This window comes from Equus przewalskii, chromosome 3 (assembly GCF_037783145.1).
Source record: "Equus przewalskii isolate Varuska chromosome 3, EquPr2, whole genome shotgun sequence".
Lineage (NCBI taxonomy): Eukaryota > Metazoa > Chordata > Mammalia > Perissodactyla > Equidae > Equus > Equus przewalskii.
Genome location: NC_091833.1, coordinates 112,186,941 through 112,205,056, shown reverse-complemented (window position 1 = coordinate 112,205,056; position 18,116 = coordinate 112,186,941). Strand labels below are relative to the sequence as shown.

General features: G+C 50.7%; 1 protein-coding gene and 1 long non-coding RNA gene across 15 annotated transcripts in view; one reads left to right on the top strand and one right to left on the bottom strand.

Annotated features, from left to right (window-relative positions):
• The window catches only part of SLC2A9 (solute carrier family 2 member 9), a 225,984-nt gene that overhangs the window by 182,684 nt on the left and 25,184 nt on the right, over window positions 1-18,116 (bottom strand). For 6 of the 14 annotated variants that reach the window (XR_011538319.1, XM_070613243.1, XM_070613250.1 and 3 more), the window contains 3 exons: window positions 14,748-14,836; window positions 9,021-9,121; window positions 582-680 (listed from right to left, as the gene is read on the bottom strand). Coding sequence is in view for 10 of the 14 variants with exons in the window: in XM_070613243.1 (XP_070469344.1) it covers window positions 582-680; window positions 9,021-9,083 (162 nt within the window). In the remaining 4 variants the exon portion in view is untranslated. Of the gene's footprint in view, window positions 1-581; window positions 681-3,765; window positions 4,203-9,020; window positions 9,122-14,614; window positions 14,837-15,632; window positions 15,774-18,116 lie in introns of those variants that run through there. The other 8 variants (XR_011538320.1, XM_070613245.1, XR_011538321.1 and 5 more) reach the window with 6 other exon arrangements.
• Window positions 642-8,336, top strand: LOC139082384 (uncharacterized). The gene is made up of 4 exons (XR_011538322.1): window positions 642-1,052; window positions 2,227-2,360; window positions 4,085-5,302; window positions 6,185-8,336. It is a non-coding gene; the product is annotated as an uncharacterized lncRNA (long non-coding RNA).

The window sequence follows — 18,116 nt, the reverse complement described above, 5'->3', positions numbered from 1 at the left end:
CCAAGAGCGAACCCTAATGTTAACTGCGGACTTTGGGTGTTAACATTTGTCAAGGTAGGTTCATCGATTACGACAAAAATACCACTCTGGTGCAGGACATTGATAGTGGGGGAGGCTGTGCATGTATGAGGACAAATGGTATATGGGAATTCTCTGTACTTTCTGCTCAATTTTGCTGTGAACTACTCTAAAAAATAAAACGTTTCTATGCATAAGGTCCCTCCGTGGCTCCTCTGTGCTCCCCGGCCTGAAATAAGACCCTCAGGATCAGCCCGGGACCTCCAGAGGCCCCCTCCTCTGCCTACACTCTCCCAGGACACCCACACTCCAGCCATAAGGAACTGACCTCCCACAGTGCCATCACCGTCTATTTTTGTATCTCCCAGCCACCCTCAAGGGCGGGGGCTGGTCTCACTCCCTCTGTCCCTCCTCTCTCCCCAGTGTCCAGCGAAGGTCTGGCCAGGAAGGGGCCTGGGAAGGTGCAGAATCGGGTACCATCCCGGGCCAGCCGGTAACACCTGAAGCTTTCCGCGTCGCCGCAGCGCCCTCTGCCGGGGGCATCGGAGGCCGCGGGCACTCACCGGAGCCGGGGCGTTCACCACCGAGAGGTTGTACCCGTAGAGGAAGGAGGAGCCGAAGGCGCCCACGAGCGAGGCCACGATGAGCGAGCAGGACCAGTCCTGGGAAGGGAGAGGACAGCACGTCAGACCCGGCCCCCGGGCGCAGAGCCAAGGCCCCGCGGGACGCATCTGGAGGCCGTCCCGGGAACCCCAGGGCAGCCCCACCACCGGCCTCCTCGCCCGGCTGCGCAAGGATCCTTCAGACGCAGACCTGACATCCTTAGCAGGGGCTCTGTAAACTGCTACTCATTTATTTTAGTCGAATTTGCCCAGTTTCTGACCCATATGGGAGCAAAATCAAAGCTCGCCTACGTTGCCAACAGTAGCAGCTGGCACTTCGGAAGAGCTACGGGCCAGGCGTTGTTCTGAGCGCTTTCTGCGTATTACCTCATGGAATGCTCGGATCAGGGCTATTTTATCCGGATTTTACAGGTGAGGAAACAAAGGCACAGGGCTGTCCCTAGTGCTGTCTGGCATGGGGGGCTGGAGCCCAGGTGGGCTGGCTCCAGCACTCGGTAGTCACCACTGCACCACACTGCCTCTCCCCCGCTGCCTCTTCACCTGGAAGCAGTTGTCCTGAGGCTGCCGACAGCCACACTACCACACACACACACACTCACACACACACACGCTCACACACCTATGAAGATACTGTTCCCTGCTGGGGTATCAATCTACAGGCCAGTATGAGCACCTCTGGACAAGGACCTACAGACAGAGAGAGACACAGCTTGACCAGGAGAACAAGGCATTTACCTCCATGTAATCCTGTCCTGTGGCTCCATCCAAGGATGGCCACAGCCACAAAGAGACCTGGAGCAGAAACATCTGGGCCCCTTGGCAAAGGCTGACCAGCTGGCAGGAGCTAGAGGAGGAAAGCCTACTTTCCTAGGCTGGCCAGGGAAATGTGGGCCGCTCTCCAGATGGAGGGGACCCAGTGCTCTTGGAAGGCATTCTTTCTCTGCCATCATTTAATGTGTGTGTCTGTGTGTGTGTGTGTGTGTGTGTGTGTGCTCCAGGTACCAGGCCCTAACAGAGCTCTGGGGGTACAGCAGGAAACAAGAGAGATGAGTCCACAGCTCAGGGAACTGTGTCAGTCAATACTGTTTGGAAGGGGAAGCAGGACCCAATAGCCAATTCCATGCCCCACCCAGCTCCGTAGCCTTCTCCAGCATGGGCTCCAGGCCAGACGGCTCCACCACACAGCTGGGGGAGCCTGAGCTGGTGTCTTGACCTTTCTGGGTCTCAGCTTGTGCAGCTGTGCAACAGGATGTAAATAGTAGCCCCGGCTGCAGAAGTTGTTGAGAAGTCAGTATGATGCTGGATGAGGATGTTCAGAGTGTTGCATCCCGGTGCCAAGTGTTCAGAGAGGGTGTTTACTCTTTGTTTTCTCTTTCCACTCCCTCTGCCTAGCCATACAGAATGGCCGTTGCCTAAGTTTCATGCCAAGGTCTCTCTTGACATGGCCCGAGTGACTATTGTCTACCTGAAATGCTCCCTTCTAGACACTTCTGTTATCTAAGACCCATTGCCAGCGTCTCCTCCGAAAGCTCCACCTCCTCGTTTTTACGTTTAACTCTTTGATTCAACTCCATCTGACCTCCAGGTCTGTCTCTTCCGACTGTGTAACCCTTGGGCCAGTTACGGAGCTGCTCTGTGAATCTGCCTGCATCTGCAAAACGGGGATGACAGTGGACCCCACCTCGTAGCATATTATGCAGAAGAAAGGAGTTAAACCAGGTAAGGTCCTCGCCTGTCCTGCGGTAGGTGCCCGTGAATGTCAGCAGCAGAGGCTGGACAATGGGTGGGGTCTTACTTTTTGAGGGCGGGGGTCTTCCTTTCAGTAGATGCTGGTGATCGGATGGAGGCGAGAGGAAGGATTTTTAGGCCCTGGGGATGGACGTTGCCACTTGTGAGGCCACAATATTTTTCTGCAGTAAGAGGAGCCTGAGCTGAATGGGATTCATTCATGGAACAGAATCACATTTTGGACAGAATGCCCGTTCTCCACCGCCTTTTGTCCTCAAACTCATCCTCCAGGTCTTAGATGTCACTCCTCCTGATACTGGGAGTGAGTGAGGCCTCCCCTCACTCCCAGCCCCATCATTCTTCCCTTGTCCGCATCCATCAGAAGGCAGAGAAGAGCAGGTGGGAGTCATCTCCCTGGAGCCCCCTGCCCCTGCATGGCCTGCCGGTGCCCACCACCTCTCACCTCTGGCCCCAGGGGCAGAGGTGAAACTGGCAGTTAGCCAGTGATGATTAAGTAGCTAGTAACGTTAGTTTTTTCCTTTTTGCAATTACTGATTCTAGCTTTTAGCTGTTTAACCCACCCATCGTTAACTATGCTGCTTAGGCACTATGCTATCTGACTCCCACTAGGCTCCTATAGATAACGTCACCCTGGAGCCTGGGTCACCATGGAAATGGGTGTGTGAGCTGTTTCTCAGGAATTAGAACCCCTTGTCCACTTCAGGCCGGTTGAGACCACCAACTCATCAACCGGGCCCACGCAGATGTCTGATGAGTGACCTTTTGATGTCAAGAGGCTAAAAACTCCACCCTCAGATCATGCTGATGCCGCCATTTGGTGAACATGGGTCCTGTGAAGAGGCATGGAGTCTGACTACACTTGCGCAGATCATCGATTACCTCACCTCTCTCACCTCCAGTCACCTCTCTCCACATTTCAGACCACCTTGCCCCATCCCATAGATATCCCTGAGTCCCTGTTTTCCAGGAAGCGAATGTGAGGCTCATGCTCTCGCTTCCTCACATGGCTGCCTTGTGATTAAACCCTCTCTCTGCTACAATCTCGTTGTCCCAGTGTTTGGCTTTGCGGGCGGCGGGCAAAAATGAACCTGGTGCCGTAACAGAGGGTGCCCGCTGGCAGGGGGCAGGCAGGGAGGAAGGGAGTGCTGCCCAGCCTGTGCGAGGTAGTTCTCTGCTGTGGCCTCATCACATGAGCACCACTACGCTGCCAGAAGATGCTGTCAGCCCAGGAAACTGCGGCTCGAGAGGTGGGATGCCAGAGCTGGGTCACAGGGACCAGGATGCAGGACCCACATGCAGGGGTCCCTGAGCAAAGCCACAGCCTTTCAAGCACAGAGGTCCTGTGGTTGGCACAGAGGCTGGTGATGGTAGTTACCTTTCTTCTGCTCCCGCCCAGTGTCCCGCTGCTCGGGCAGGCACCCTCGGGAGGCCCCGGGCAGCTCGGGCTGCATGGGAGGGGAGCCAAGCTCAGTTCCCAGGAATCCATGCTCTGTTTCCCCGAACGCTGGCCCCGATGGCCCTTGCTGCTGGCGACTGGGCCCCCGCAGAGCCTCCAGCTGGGCTCTGCCGGAGCATCTCCCTGAATGAGGAGCAGAGGGTGGGAACACCCCAACAGGAAATGTGGCAATTTTCTCTCCTCTGAACGGGAAGTTGGGCAATGTTCTCTGTTTTGTTTTCTTTTCCCTGTTCCCAAGTCGTAACAGCAACTGAAGAGTCTTAAAGGGAAACTCGTCTTCTGAGGAATCACCACCCGGGGTGTGGATTTTTCCTTTGGCATCTTTTTATTTTCCCTCTTAACAAGGCCAACGCAGGGAATGGAGCAACTGGCATTACCCCGGGCCAAGTGTCCCAAAGGTCACTGACTTCGCAGAAGAAGCCTGGCAGGGTTCCAGCCCTGACTCCACTGCTTTTTAACTATGTGTCCTCAGGCAAGTCACTTTGCTTCTCTGAGCTACTGGTTCACAAGTGCAAAATGGGAGACTGGTCCCGCCCTGACTGACTGCAGTGTGATTCCGAGGCTGAAATAGAAGACACACGGCCCAGAGCAGCCTGTTGCAGATGGACGTGGGCTGCCCTGAGGCTCTAGAACAAATGAGGAGGCTGTGGGTTTGGAAGAAAAAGAATCTGCCACTCAGTGCTTCCTCTGTCCCGCTCATGCAGCACTGGCTGAGGGAGCACCTCCTACTGCCCGCCCCGGGCTGGCTCAGGGAAGGATTAGGGAGGCAAGACCCCTCATGCTCACTAGCACGTCATGAGAATCAATCGCTGCATGGCCGATTTGCCCCAGATGTCAGAGCGGCACCTTCACTCGTGTCTAGGACAGGCTGCCTCGGCCATTTGCTCCCAGAGGCAGAGAGCAGGTTTGGAGGCTGGCCGGGCAAAGGCGAGTTTGGGGAATGCAGAACGCCTAAGAGGCCAGGGCAGCCCTCCAGTCCACAAAAAAGAGACAAGAAGCCAGCAAACTCGGTTTAATGGAAAGCACACATTGAAATAAAAGGTGTGGAGTATTACAGAAGTGCCGGGAGCGTGGAACGTCAAGTGCACGTTCAAACATCCAGCCCGGAGATGCACAATGGCAGAAAAAATGCTGCTCAAGGGGGAACCAAAACTTGCAGAAGGAAAAGCCAACCCTCTGTAATGAGGCTGGTTACTTACTGAGCACACGCGTCACTCAGTGCAATCACCACTCTGTGTATTAATCATGCATGGATACCTCTCGGAGAGTTGGCTCTTCCTGGAGTTGTTTTTCAGCCAGTGAGCGATTGGCACCCTCACCTCACGGAGCTGTGGTCCAGAGCACATGGAAGCTCTTGATTACGACCTGACGTGCAATGACCGAGGCTTCCCCAGGAAAACATGGAGAAGGTACCGAGCCAACCTGAGGCTGGATCAAGGAAGACTTTCTGGAAGAGGTGATTCCTGAGCAGATTCTTAAACAATGTGTAAACCCAGGGAATATGCGGGCAGAGAAGGGCGTGGGATGGGAGGCTGCTCAGCCTGGGCCTGCAGGCATGGACGCCCTGGGGTATGTGGGGAAACAAAATAATTGAGCGTGGTCGGTTGGGGCCTAACGTGTGGGAGGGGAAGAGACAGCTGCTTCCCCGTGGATTGAGGACCACCCCGTGTGTCCTGATGGGGACTTTATATTCTTCATCTCAAAAGGCGCCAGGACCTAGGCAGTCCACACAAAGGTGCAGCTGGGTGTAAAGTGGGAGGGAGGGTGCTGGGTCCCTGGTGTCTGGGGAGTCCCTGGGCTGAGAAGGCTTCCAAGGTCAAAAAGCATTAAGGGCCCTGCCAGCCAAGCTCAGCATGTCAACAGGCCACACTGGCCCGAGGCCCAGCGGTGTACCCTGCGTGTGGGCGTGGGGCCCTGTGGAGCTGCCCCTGCCCACCTCTGCTGCCTCAACTTCCCTGACCCAAAGTCCTGCTGAATTTGAGCTCTGAGGGCAGAAGCCAGAGGGGCTGCTCCTGGGCCTGCCCAGCACCAGGGGCTCTGCCAGAACCCGGGACTGGACCCAAGTCACTAGAGCATGAGAAACTTGCAGGGCACACTCCCTTTCTCTCTGGTGGCCTGGAGGCGGAACTTGGCCTGAAGAGTTCCTCTTATTGGTGGAGCCAGGTGTCTGTAAATCCTCTCCCCAGGCTGCCAACAAACTGGCTCAGGGGTGAGCAGCGACTTGCCCAGAGTCACACAGCTGAGAGTAGAACCCAGCTGTCCTGGCTCAAGTTCCAGGCCAGTGCTCTGGCTATTTAGAAAGCCCGGCCATCAAATTAACTGCACTTTCTTCCTTCAGGCAGATGCGTGATCTCCAGTCCCCAGTGGTGTCCCCAGGGCTTCCTAAGGTGACAAGATACACAGCTTGACTCTCTGAAAGCCTCGGCAAAGGTGATGGGAGCTGTCCCTTCACTTCGCCACAGCTCAGCGTTGCAAAACCCAGACGCTGGCGCCATGCTGCCTGGGTGTGGGTCTCTGCCCAGCCGCTTACAACCTGTGAGCTCTTGGGCAAGTTATTCGGCCTCTCTGGGCACAGCGTCCCCATCTGATTAGTGGGCATGATAACAGCACCACCGCCTCACAGACTTGTTGAGAAGATTCAATGAGTTTATACATGAAAAACGCATAGAACCCTGGAAACCAGGACAGCACCGGCATATGGCAAGCGTATGATGAATATTCATTATTTTTCTTCAAATCACCTTGTTCCCAGATAATGTGCTATTTTTTGACCCAAATACTTTCATCCTTTTCTAAATAAATGCCATCGGGAGGACTCTGTGTAGAAAGATTTGCTCCCCTCGGGAAGACACTGTCCTCAGCAGTAAAAGGAGAGGTCTGGGGCCAGGTTGATGTCATGGGACAATTGCTAAGGCCCATGCCAGTGCTCAAGTTCTGGCCCTCTGTGAAGAACGTGGTGTGGTGTGGCTCTGTGAACCAGAGGGCAGCTGGCCAGGGCTCCCCGTTACCCAAAGCACCCTCCTACCTTTGTTGCACAGTACATGTCTACACCTCTTTGCCCTTGGCCAAGTGTTCACACCCAAGATATCACCAATCCCCCCAGCAGCTCTATGAGGGGCCCACTAGGCTGATGTTACGGGGAAGAACTGAAGTTCAAGGAGAGGTGGACTTGTCCGTCTCCAAGTCCAGCGCCATCCCCCCATTCCACATGGCCTGTGGCCCATGCTCTCAGGCAGATTGTAAGAAAATTAGCTCTATCAAGGACGTGGTCATAAACAAACATTCCTAGGGTGCTGGGGCCTTTCACCTGTTCTGATACTCATTCCTCATGCAGACACCCACTCATCGGCATCCATCAAGTGAGAGCCTCCTCCTGCAGGTTCTCCTGGCCCTTGCTCAGGCTCTTCCCTCTGGCTCCCTACAACAACTTTGCCCGTCGTTCAGTACTCAGCTCTCCCCCGCTGAGCCCCCAGAATCCTCCCTGGACCTCTCTCTGCCCCGCTCCTGTGTGCCACGTGCTGCTCACAGCTGCGCCCGCTCTGATCGCTTTCTTGCAAGCGTCTGCCCTCGTGTGTGCCTTCCCCTCTGGAGAGGAGCTCGCCGAGGGCAGGGACTGTGTGTGTCTGTTATGAGGTGAACTGTGCCCCCCAACATCCATATGTTGAAGCTTTACCCCTGATACCTCCAAATGTGACTGCATTTGGAGATAGGGCCTTTAAAGAGGAGATTAAAGTAAAATGAGATCACGAGGAGATCCTAACCCAGTATGGCTGGAGTCCTCATAGGAAGCGGACATTAGGACACAGACACACACAGATGCGAAGTCACAGCGAGAAGACAGCCGTCTACAAGCCAAGGAGAGATGCCTCAGAAGAAACCAACTCTGCCGACACCTTGATCTTGGACTTCTAACTTCCAGGACTGTGAGATAATAAATTCCTGTTGTCTGTGGTGCTTTTCACGGCAGCCGAGCAGACTCACACCGTGTCCTGAGCATCTCTGCTTTCCCAGGGCCTTCCTCCCCACTGGCTCAGGGAGGGGCCCGGTAGATCCTTCTGGCACTGAACTCAAACTGTCCTCTGGATGATTTGCTGAGGCTAGAAATTTGGCTTGAACAAGATGAAAATTTTCTGCCAGGAAAGGGTAGGAAAAAAGGGGAGTTTCTGTCGAGTATCATTTAAGCAGAAGGTTTGAGATGACTACACCTCTTTCTTCATCAGACCGAATGCCTGGACGGTGGAGCCTTGACTTAAGCTAATATAGACACCAAGAAGGATATACAGGGAATCGCTCTCTATTTAACATGATTCCGCCGTGTCCCCGGATGACCTGAGGCAGGTGGCTTGGCCTCCCTGAAACTCCATTCCCACCTGTGAGATGGGGATAATGAAGCTCAGCCTGCTAATTTCAGATGTCCCTGGCAATTTAGTGGATACACTTGTGTTGCTCTTTGTCCTGATAAATAAAGGTTAATTACAAATATGGACATATCTTCTTCTGAGTCCTGGTTGCTTCCATACCCATCACAGGAGACAAGGCATAGAGGGGCCAGGGTTCCAGACCAGTTGCACCTGCAATTGGCTATGTAGCCTTGATGAGTGGCTTCAGCCTTCTCTGAGCCTCAGTTCCCTGCCTGTAAAATGAGGGAAGTGATGCCTTCACCATGGTGTGGCCAAGAGAACCAAATGAGAGACCCATGTAAAGGTCCAGCACAGAGCGGGTGCTGTCTGGCTATTGATTTTTTAATTTGGCTTAAAGGGAGGGTTCAAGGAGTCCCAAGGGGGGAGAGAGTGTTTGTAAGTGCTGAGGACTTCCAGGAGGAGGGGGCACCTGAACTGGGCCTTGTGGTGGGGTGGAGGATGGGTCTCAGTGTATCCTTAAGGATGATGACATCATTACCTTCAATATCAATGTCCCCTCCTGAAAATGACCTTTGGTATGGAGACATCACCCCCCTGTCCAGAAGGTCACCAGCAGATAGTATTATCAACAAAGTACAGTGCCATCAGTGGCCTGCGCCTCATCGCACACACTTTCCGACTTCACGGCTCCTTCCCACATAACTGTGCTCCCAGCCTCTGCTCACTCTCCTCCGCCTGACCTCACCTTCACCCCCACTTCCCAGGAGGGACCGCCCTGGCGTATAAGGGAGAGACAAGGAATCCAGGACTGACCGATTTCTTTTTCACCAAATCGCTTTCTTGGCTATCTGCTGGGTCCTTTTCACTGAGCTGCATGGTTTCTTTTTCAGATTTTGGGCTGGGCTTCTTTGTTCCTGAGAAAAAAGGAGGAAGTCATTAGACACCTGATGTCGCAGATGGGTAACTCAGGGGAGGTGGCCCCGAACAGGTGAGGGGCCCTGACGAGGACACCAGGATGGGGGACCCCGGCTCCCCCTGGAGACCTGGGCACCTCCTTCCTCTACTCTGGCCTCAGTTTCTCTATTGTGAGATGGTTGGGTTGGACTACATCTGTTTCCCACACTTGCTGCATTGCTTATTAAATACAGGCCCCTTTCCAGAAGATTCTCATCAGAAAGTCATTCTTAGGGTGGGGGTACATCTTGGAAACACTAGAGTTTCTGTCCCCAAGATGTGAAAATAAAAGCAAAAGCAGTACAAATTAAAATGAAGCACTAATGTCCCCATCAATCTGGAAACTATTACCAAAATTGTAAGCAGAGTCAATGGTGTGACAGAAGGAGAAAACTGTACAGCTTTTCTGCAGTTTGGAAATATGTTTCTAGAGCCATAAAAATATTTAGGCCCAACTACTCCATTTATAAATGGCTCCATTTATAAACTCCATTTATAAGAAGTTAGCTGAAAGCAGTAATAAAAATGCACAGAAAGATTTAAGCCTGAGATTGTCATTACAGCATTTTTCATGTTAGAAAAACAGTATTCACAATAGGAAAGAATATCTTACCAGAAAGTGTAGATAAATTATGGTACATCCGTATGATGGAAACTCATGCAGTGCTTAAAGACTTACATTAAAGGGGGACATTTAATGTCATGGGAAAATGTTTAGAATTCTTACTTGACAAAAAGAGGAAGACATATAAAAAATATATATTAGTCAGCATTAAAAATAGATGTACTTCTATGGGCCGGCCCTGTGGCCTAGTGGTTAATTTCAGTGCACTCCACTTTGCGGCCCAGGTTCGGTTCCCAGGCATGGGCCTACACGATTATCGGCAGCCATGCTGTGGCAGTGACCCTCATACAAAATAGAGGAAGATTGGCACAGATGTTAGCTCAGGGTGAATCTTCCTCAGGAAAAAGAAAGGTGTACTTATAGAGTCACAGGATTAAACAATTTATGTACTTAAACTATGCCTATGTGTTTTTTAAATTTAAAATTAAATTTAAAATAAAATGTTTATATATTATTTATTCAACAATTCTTTATTAAGCTCCTAGTGTCTAGGTTAAGAGGAGGCAATCCTGAGCAAGACGGCACTTGCCCCGCCCTCGTGGAGCTTATGTTCTAGGAGAAGAGACAATTGAGGCAGAGTGTGCAGACTGCGTACAGGTACAGGTGTACAGGTGAGCGGGCTGGCCCAGTGCAGGATGGGAGAGCAGTGGGGAGGGGCCGTGGAGATGAGCAGAGGACAGTCACATGCTTATGTGCACAGAAAATAGATTGCCTGGAAGCAGCGACACAGAACAGCAGTTACCATTTGACTGTGGCATTTCAGCCACCTTTCATCTGATACGTTTGCCTGTAGTTCTCCAATTTTGTAGACTAAGAAAAAAAAATTTTACAACTAGAAAAACAAGTTTTTAAAATTACTTTAAACAAATTTTTTTTGAAGAAGTAAGCCCTTACGTTCTCAAGTAGACCTAAAAACATTCAATTCTGGAAGAATACATAGTTTTGTAACATGATGGCTCTGAGGTGCAGAAGTCATTTGAGCTGGCCTGACAAGAAGACTGGGGAGCTGCTGTGGCCAACACTTGAGTGGGACATTCAAGGCCCGCCACTGAGAGACCCCACCTGTCTCGTCCCAGCACACACCCAGGGACACTCCAGCACGCTGGACCTCTGTTTTCAGGCCTCTCTTGCTGTTTCTTGGGCTGTTCCCTTGGCCTAGAATGCTTTCCCTCCTTCCCCTGTCTCACCCTCCAGGCCCACCTCCTCTGCCCATCTGTCTGTTCCTTCTGGAAAATCTGAATCACTTCCTCCTGTGCACGTACCCTAGCATGTCCCATTAGCCCTAGCAGGAAGAAAACTGTACAGGCTGACCCTTCTCTTGTCTGTGTCCTCACGAGTGACTGAGACCTCCTCCCAATGGTTCATGTTACGTGTTGACTTGGCAAGGCCATGGCGCTCAGTTGTTTGGTTGAACACCTAGAGAACAGGCTAGATGTTGCTGGTGGGTTTGATATACAATTAAGATTTACAATCAGTTGACTTTAAGTAAAGCAGTGACACTCCATAATGGGAGTGGGCCTCATTCAGTCAGTTGAAGGCCTTAAGCGCAAAGACTGAGGTACCTTGAAGAGGAAGGAATTTGGCCTCAAGAGAGAAACATAGAAATTCGGTCCGAGTTTCCAGACTTCAGACCAAGACTGCAACATCAACTCTTACGGGAATTTCTAGCCTGCTGGCTCACCATATGGGTTTTGAGCTTGCCAGCCCCCACAATCGCATGAGCCAACTCCTTAGAATTTCTCTCTCTCCCTCACTTTCTATCTATATCTACATCTATGTCTATATTTATATCTACACATATCTATTATATAGTTATACATCCTACTGGTTCTGTTCCTCTGGAGAACTCTGAGTGTATTCACTTTCTGAGGAGAACTCTGAGGAGTGTATTCACTCCTCACACTTGGGGGCCACAGCTGATCCATCTCTGTGTCCACAGAATCTGACAGAGTGCCTGGCCCGAGAGGTGTATAGAAAACGGAATGGGTGGGGTGGGCAGGAAAAGAGGAGTGAGAATGGGATCAGATGGGACAGGATGGGAGAGAGGAGGCCAGAATGACGGTATCCATGGCCACCACTTGCCCACTTCCAGGGGCTGCATTCCCATTCTAGTTTATGTGAATGGCTGTCACCATACAACTCCAGAGAGAGTCATTCACACAGATGACACTGTAAATGTCCCCCTGCAGTTATGCAACATGCTGGCCCTACGGATCCCTAAGGATGAAGATGGGCTCCAAACCATCAGGCAAGAGCCAGGATTTGAAAGGACATGAGCAGAGTGGAAGGAGCAAGGCTATTGGAGTCAGAAACTTGGGTCCTAATCCTGGGTTTTGCAGTTGTGAGCGAGGACAAGTTACTTAACTTCTGGGTCTGTTTCCTCATCAGTCAGTTAATGATGGTCATGATCCTCTCAGATCACGATTGTTAGATAAGGGAGAATGTATATAAAAGGACTTGGGAGATGCCTGGCAAGTCCCTGGTGTGTAATTAATGGCAACTATCATTCCCTGAGCTGGAGAAGACTCAGAAGGTAACAGATGTTGGGGTGGCAGGAAATGGAGAGTTCTGTTTAAGTGTGGAGCTCAAGATGTTTGTGTGACATCCAAGTGCAAATACCAATGGGGCATTTGGAAATGAGAGTGGTGTTTGAGAAGCGGTCTGAGCTCAGGATAAATTAATGGTAATAAAACCATGGGATTAGGTAAGACCACCCAGGGAGAAAGCATAGAGGGAGAAGATTCCTAGGGAACTCCAACACAGAAAGAGCAGACAGGGGATTAAAATGGCAATGGAGACTGAGTTGGAGAAAACAGAGAGAGCAAGCTGTTAGCAATGGCAAGACAAGAACTTTCAGAGGAAGTGAGTGGTCAGCTGTGTTGAATATGGCTCACGGGTCAAGTAAGAGGAATGAAGAGTGTCCACAACATGTGGCCACATGGAGGCCATTGGTAAGTGTAATGAGAGCGATTTAAGTTGAGTGGTTGGGGAGAGCCTGGAATGTCTGGAAGAGCAGAACACTGGCAGAGGGGAGGAGCAGAGAAGAGAGCAGGCGGTGGGGTGTGGATCAAAGGACGGAATGTAGGAAAAGGATGACTAGGACTGCAGATACGGAAGTGGAGAAATGAGAGACTTCTGTCGAATGGCATCTGTACCCCTCAGTGAAGCACAAGGCCAAGCAATCAACTGAAGGGGAAGAAGGGTGGCGTGTGGAGGTTTGCGAAGCTGTGAAATAGTCACTAGGGACATCCGGGGAACAGCCTTAAAAACCAAGCCTGGTCAGGTAGCAGGATGGTGTGCAAGGTCCCTTCATGGCTCAGTACTGGAGAAGGAAGATGGTGGGTCTTGCTAGCTTTGGGTGTTCATGAGGGAGGGACAGAGGGTGACTGACAGGCATGACAAGGCAGTTACAGGAGAATGTCAAGCTTTCACTGGGGGCTCAGATGGGGGAACAACTGAGAGAAGACATGATTCAAGCTGTGGTCCAAGGGTGACTTTTGTTAGGACGTACCTTGCCCATCCAAAGCTGGAACCACTGGAAATCAAGGTCAGAGCAGATGAAGAACAGTCACAAATGTGGAGGAAGCCGTGGGCACAGAAATGGGTGGGAGGAGAAGAGAAGGCAACAACAGGACGTAAAGAAATCATAGTGTGCGTTAAGTATCTTCGTGTGCCATAATTAAGGTGGGGTGGGGTGAAGAGCGGCCTCAGCAGATCCCAATGACAGGCTGAGTAAATCCTCCGTGTTGCAAGGTGAGGGGAGGTGTGCCATAGGTCAAGGACAGGGAGAGACTTGTGCCTTCCTCCCAGAAAACATGTTGCCAAAGGGGAACATTGCTGGCACCAGGAGGATGTGTGGGTGGTGGGCTCTGCTTCCTCTGGGGCCACAACCAACTCTGATCTTCTACTCCCTGGCCAAGAAGGACAAGGATTGCTAAGTCAATAGGGACCCACTGCCCAGGGGAGCTATCTGCAGCAGAGGTCTGAGATTGTGCACCTCACTCTACAGAGACCACCACAGAGCTGACAATGACCTCATCATCCCTGAGACATCACATCATGGTGGGAGGCTGCCCGCCTTGCAGTGCAAGGCTGAGTGCAGACAGCTTGCACCCCAGGCAGCAGGACCAGTGGGTTCAAATCCAGCTCTGAGCTGCCAGCCATGTCAGAAATAAAGCAAGCAGGGCTCGGAGAAGAATCTTTACCTTACCAATCTGTCACAGAGGTCGGACAGAACCCAGAAGCCTGAAGTCAAACCATCACTGATAAATGTGTGTTGGGTGAAAGGACAAAAGCAGAGACAAGGCCCCAGCATGCATCAGTGCATCACAAAAGGGTGGCTCACAGCCAAGGTGGCCTTCTTGTCCCAAACCAGGCTCCTGCAAGCTCGAGGCCCCTTCCTGGAAGTGCCCAGGGTCGCTGCCCTGTGCTCTGTCCACCCTGCTGAGCGAGGCCCAGAGGTTCCAACAGCCGCTGCTGACAGCTCGGGACACGGAACGCCACACACTCCCTGGTCCCCGAGTTCTCAGTCTGATTACCACTTGGCTGTGACTTTCTTCTTAATTTTCAGGGTTAATTCTCTGCTGACTTTGGCATGGAGCTAAAGTAACCGTAAAACAAGATATTGAAAAGGAATGTAGAAAATAGAGCAGCTTTAAATCAAAGAGAGAGAAGAGAGAAAGAAAGGAAGAGAGGGAGGGTTGAGGACAGTTACCAGATTACCAGCCTTTGGAATAATAACCGTGGCCATAATCACTCATAATCAGTTTCATTTTTGTGTTAACATTCCTCAGACACCACATTAAGCACTTTATGTGCATTTTCTCACCTAATCTTCACCAAGTTGATTTTTAAATCCCTCAGTTTTCAAATCCCGTGTTCCAGCTGTTCTGTAAGAGCCTCAGTAATTCTTGAAATCATCCCGGAAGCCAAGCCAAGCCAAGCCTGTGAACGTAACTTACCAGTTTCCTGGAGCTTCCCTCCCAGTTTGCTAGAGCCGACTGAAGATGCTTCATGGATAGATCAGCTCCTGATATAATCAAATAGAAATCTGGGAAATTGTGAAAGAAAACAGCGTTAATGATTACACAGCATCTAGCTGCTACTGTAAACATTCTGTAATGAGTAATAAATGATTAACAGTGAATTATTGATGGCCAGCTCAACGTATTAAAAATGTGCCCAGCCGTAGGTCAGTGAGTTCTGGACGGGGAGTCAAAGGCAGAGGTGTCCTGGCAAAGCCACTGCTGAGTAACGGATTAACCATCCTGGGTGTCTGCTCCCTTCCCGCTATCATGAGGATGTGACCAGGACCAGACCCACCTGCCTGGACTGGGAGGAGGGTCAGGTGAAATAACACGCTGGAGTTGTGAAGCAGGACACAAAGGAATGCAGGCTGATGGAGTCCTAAGCCAGGAGGAGCAGGACGAGGAGTTAACTCTTGCCTCTCGCTACTCTGCCAATGAAGGAGTAAAATCAGCCCATGGAGAAATACAGGAGAGCCGTCAACTGGGAAATGCTGCCTCCATGGCCACTGCCATTGTTGGTATTTTATGAACGCCACGTTGTCCTCCTGACCTGTCTCTCTACCTTGAAGGTGATGCTCACATGCTAATCCCATTCTCTCCTCCAGACCCTGAGATAACTGAGGGCTGGTGTGGCAGAGAGATGTGAGGGAAAGAGATGAGGGACCCAAGAGTGCAGCTGGGCAGCCCGGGCCAGAGCCAAGCTCAGCCCAGGGCACCAAAAACCCCTGACCAGTTCACAGAGAGAGGTGAGGGTGTGGGAAGTGAGGGATGGTTCTGGGGTGGAGCACAGAAAGATGGGCGCCCAGGAGACCCACCCACCATGGGAAAGGGATGCTGTGCCTGGCTCAGGCTCTTCTCGGAAAACTGGAAACGCCCATCCAATTTCCTTGACATTGATTCAGAGCAACCAGGAAAACTTTTTCCATTTCCGCAGTGCCTTGATGTTGACAAAGGGGTGGCCTGGAGAGCAGAAAGAAATCACCTGATCCCTGGAAGACAGCCACCAAGGTGTCTTTATCAACCAACCTCCGATGTCTGACACAACCTGCAGATGACATTTCTATGCCCGGGAGACTTTAGAAGTGCTTAAGGAAATGCAAACACACCAAGACGGAGGCTGCCTCTGAGCCACTGGATTGCTTTTCAAGCCTTTCAAATCTTCCACCGTTATCCAGCTGATCCCCAGCCCCTCTTTTCCCCAAGCAGTCACCCAGTCTCTCTCTCGACGTCTTTTTAGCTACAACAGATCTTTCTCTGGTGCCAGGATTATTCAACCACTGGCTTAGCAGCATCTAGATAGACAGTATAATATGAGGAGATTTGATGTCAGACCTCAAATCCTAGCTGCAGCCATGTTCCACTGGACAAGTGACCTCTCTGCAAAGCGAGGATGAGGGAGTGCTCATCTCAAGGTCATGTTGTGCAGCTCAAATGAGATGCTGCCCTTGGAACTGGCTGCTGTGTAGCAAGCACCCAGCAAATATTTGCTGTTGCTAATATCGTTGGGAAATCTCTTTATTGATAATTATTTTCATTCCTGTTTATTTATTCTTTTTAAATGTTTTTGGAGCTCCTACTATGTGGCCAACATAGTGCTAGATACTGAAAGGACTGCCAAGAAGGGCACCCCTTTCACTTCTACCTGGTAATGAAACCGAGAAGGAAGGAGTTAAACATATTCCTAGAGCAAAACCTTTGAGATAAATTTTGCTACATGCAGCTGTGCATATTCAGCATAATCAACCGTTGTTTAAGACTAATCAGTCTTTCTGGAGCTCCTTAGTATACGAGTGAGCTGTCTTTCCCGGGAAGTCAAAGTCCAGACATCAAGATTCAGCCTCACAAGGCTGCGGATGAAAACTAACCAGAAAAATCCAGACATTCAAGGGAAAAGAAATTCAGTCTTCAAGGCCAGACACAGGCTGGTGGGAAGGCACCAACCCACAAGGCCACGTGCTCCCCCACCCCTACCTAAAAGCCCAGATAAAAACCCCTACCTTTTTCCCTTCTAGGAGGTGGATCTGAGTTCTAACTCCCATCTCCTCATCTGGCTGCCTTTTAATACCCAACCTCTTTCCTCACCACAAGCCTGGTGTTTCTAGTTTTTTGGCCCTCCCGTGTGGCAAGTAAACAAACTTGTGTTTATGATCGCTAACAGTAATTCACAATCTAGTCAGAAGGATGAGCCAATGTAAGGGACGTACATTCAGTCAGCACCTACTGTGTGCCAGGCACTGGTTATATATAGCCTCATTTAATCCTCAGAGCAGCCACTGAAGTTTTGTCGTTTCTATTTTATGGCTGAGCATACTGGGGCTCCAGAGGTCACCCGACTTGCCCAAGCACCACAGCTAGTGGATGAGAATACAGGTTTAAGGCAAGACCACCTGCTCTGCCTGCCCCAACCTCTATTGACACTGCTCTGTAGGAAAGCCCCTCACCATAGAGTGAGCCTCAGGCCTTGATGTCAGACGCGTTTCTCTTTTTCCTTTTCGGTAGCCAAGCATCCAAACAGACTTCTCACTTTAGAGGATCTCCCAAGTTTGTGGGTCTTTTGGGCACATCCTTCTCCTCTTCTCAAGGATTTCCCTCCAGCAATTATCCCATTTCTCTTCAGCATCATCAATTTCTCCCTCTCTATTAGATTATTCCAAGCTATGCACAAAAATTTCTTAATATCGCCAATTAAAAAACAAAAACAAAACTAAGAAGTGTTGGCAAGGAGGTGGAGAAATGGGAGCCCGCATCCCTTGCTAGTGGGAATGTAAACTGGTTTAGCCACTGGGGGAAATAGGTTGGCGGTTTCTCAAAAAGTAAACAGAGAATTACCATATGACCCAGCAATTCCATTCCTGGGCACATACCCAAGATGACTGAAAACCGGTGTTCAAATGAAAACCTGTACATGAAAGCTCACAGCAGTGCTATTCACAATAGCCAAAGGTGGAAACAGTCCAAATGTCCATCAACCAATGACCGGATGCACAACTGTGGTCCATCCATACGATGGAATATTATTCAGCCATAAAAAGGAATGAAGTTCTGAGAAATGTTACAATGTGGAAGAACCCCGAACCCATTATGCTAAGCGAAAAAAGCCAGACAGAAAAGGTCACACGTTCTATGATTCCATTTAAGTGAAATGTCTAGAACAGGCAAATCCATAGAGGCAGAAAGCAGATTAGTGGTTACCTGGGCTGGGGGAGGGCGTGAATGGGGAGCAACTATGTAATGGATACGATGTTTGCTTTTGGGGTGATGAAAATGCTTTGGAACTAGGAGGAGACGGTGGTTGCACAGCGC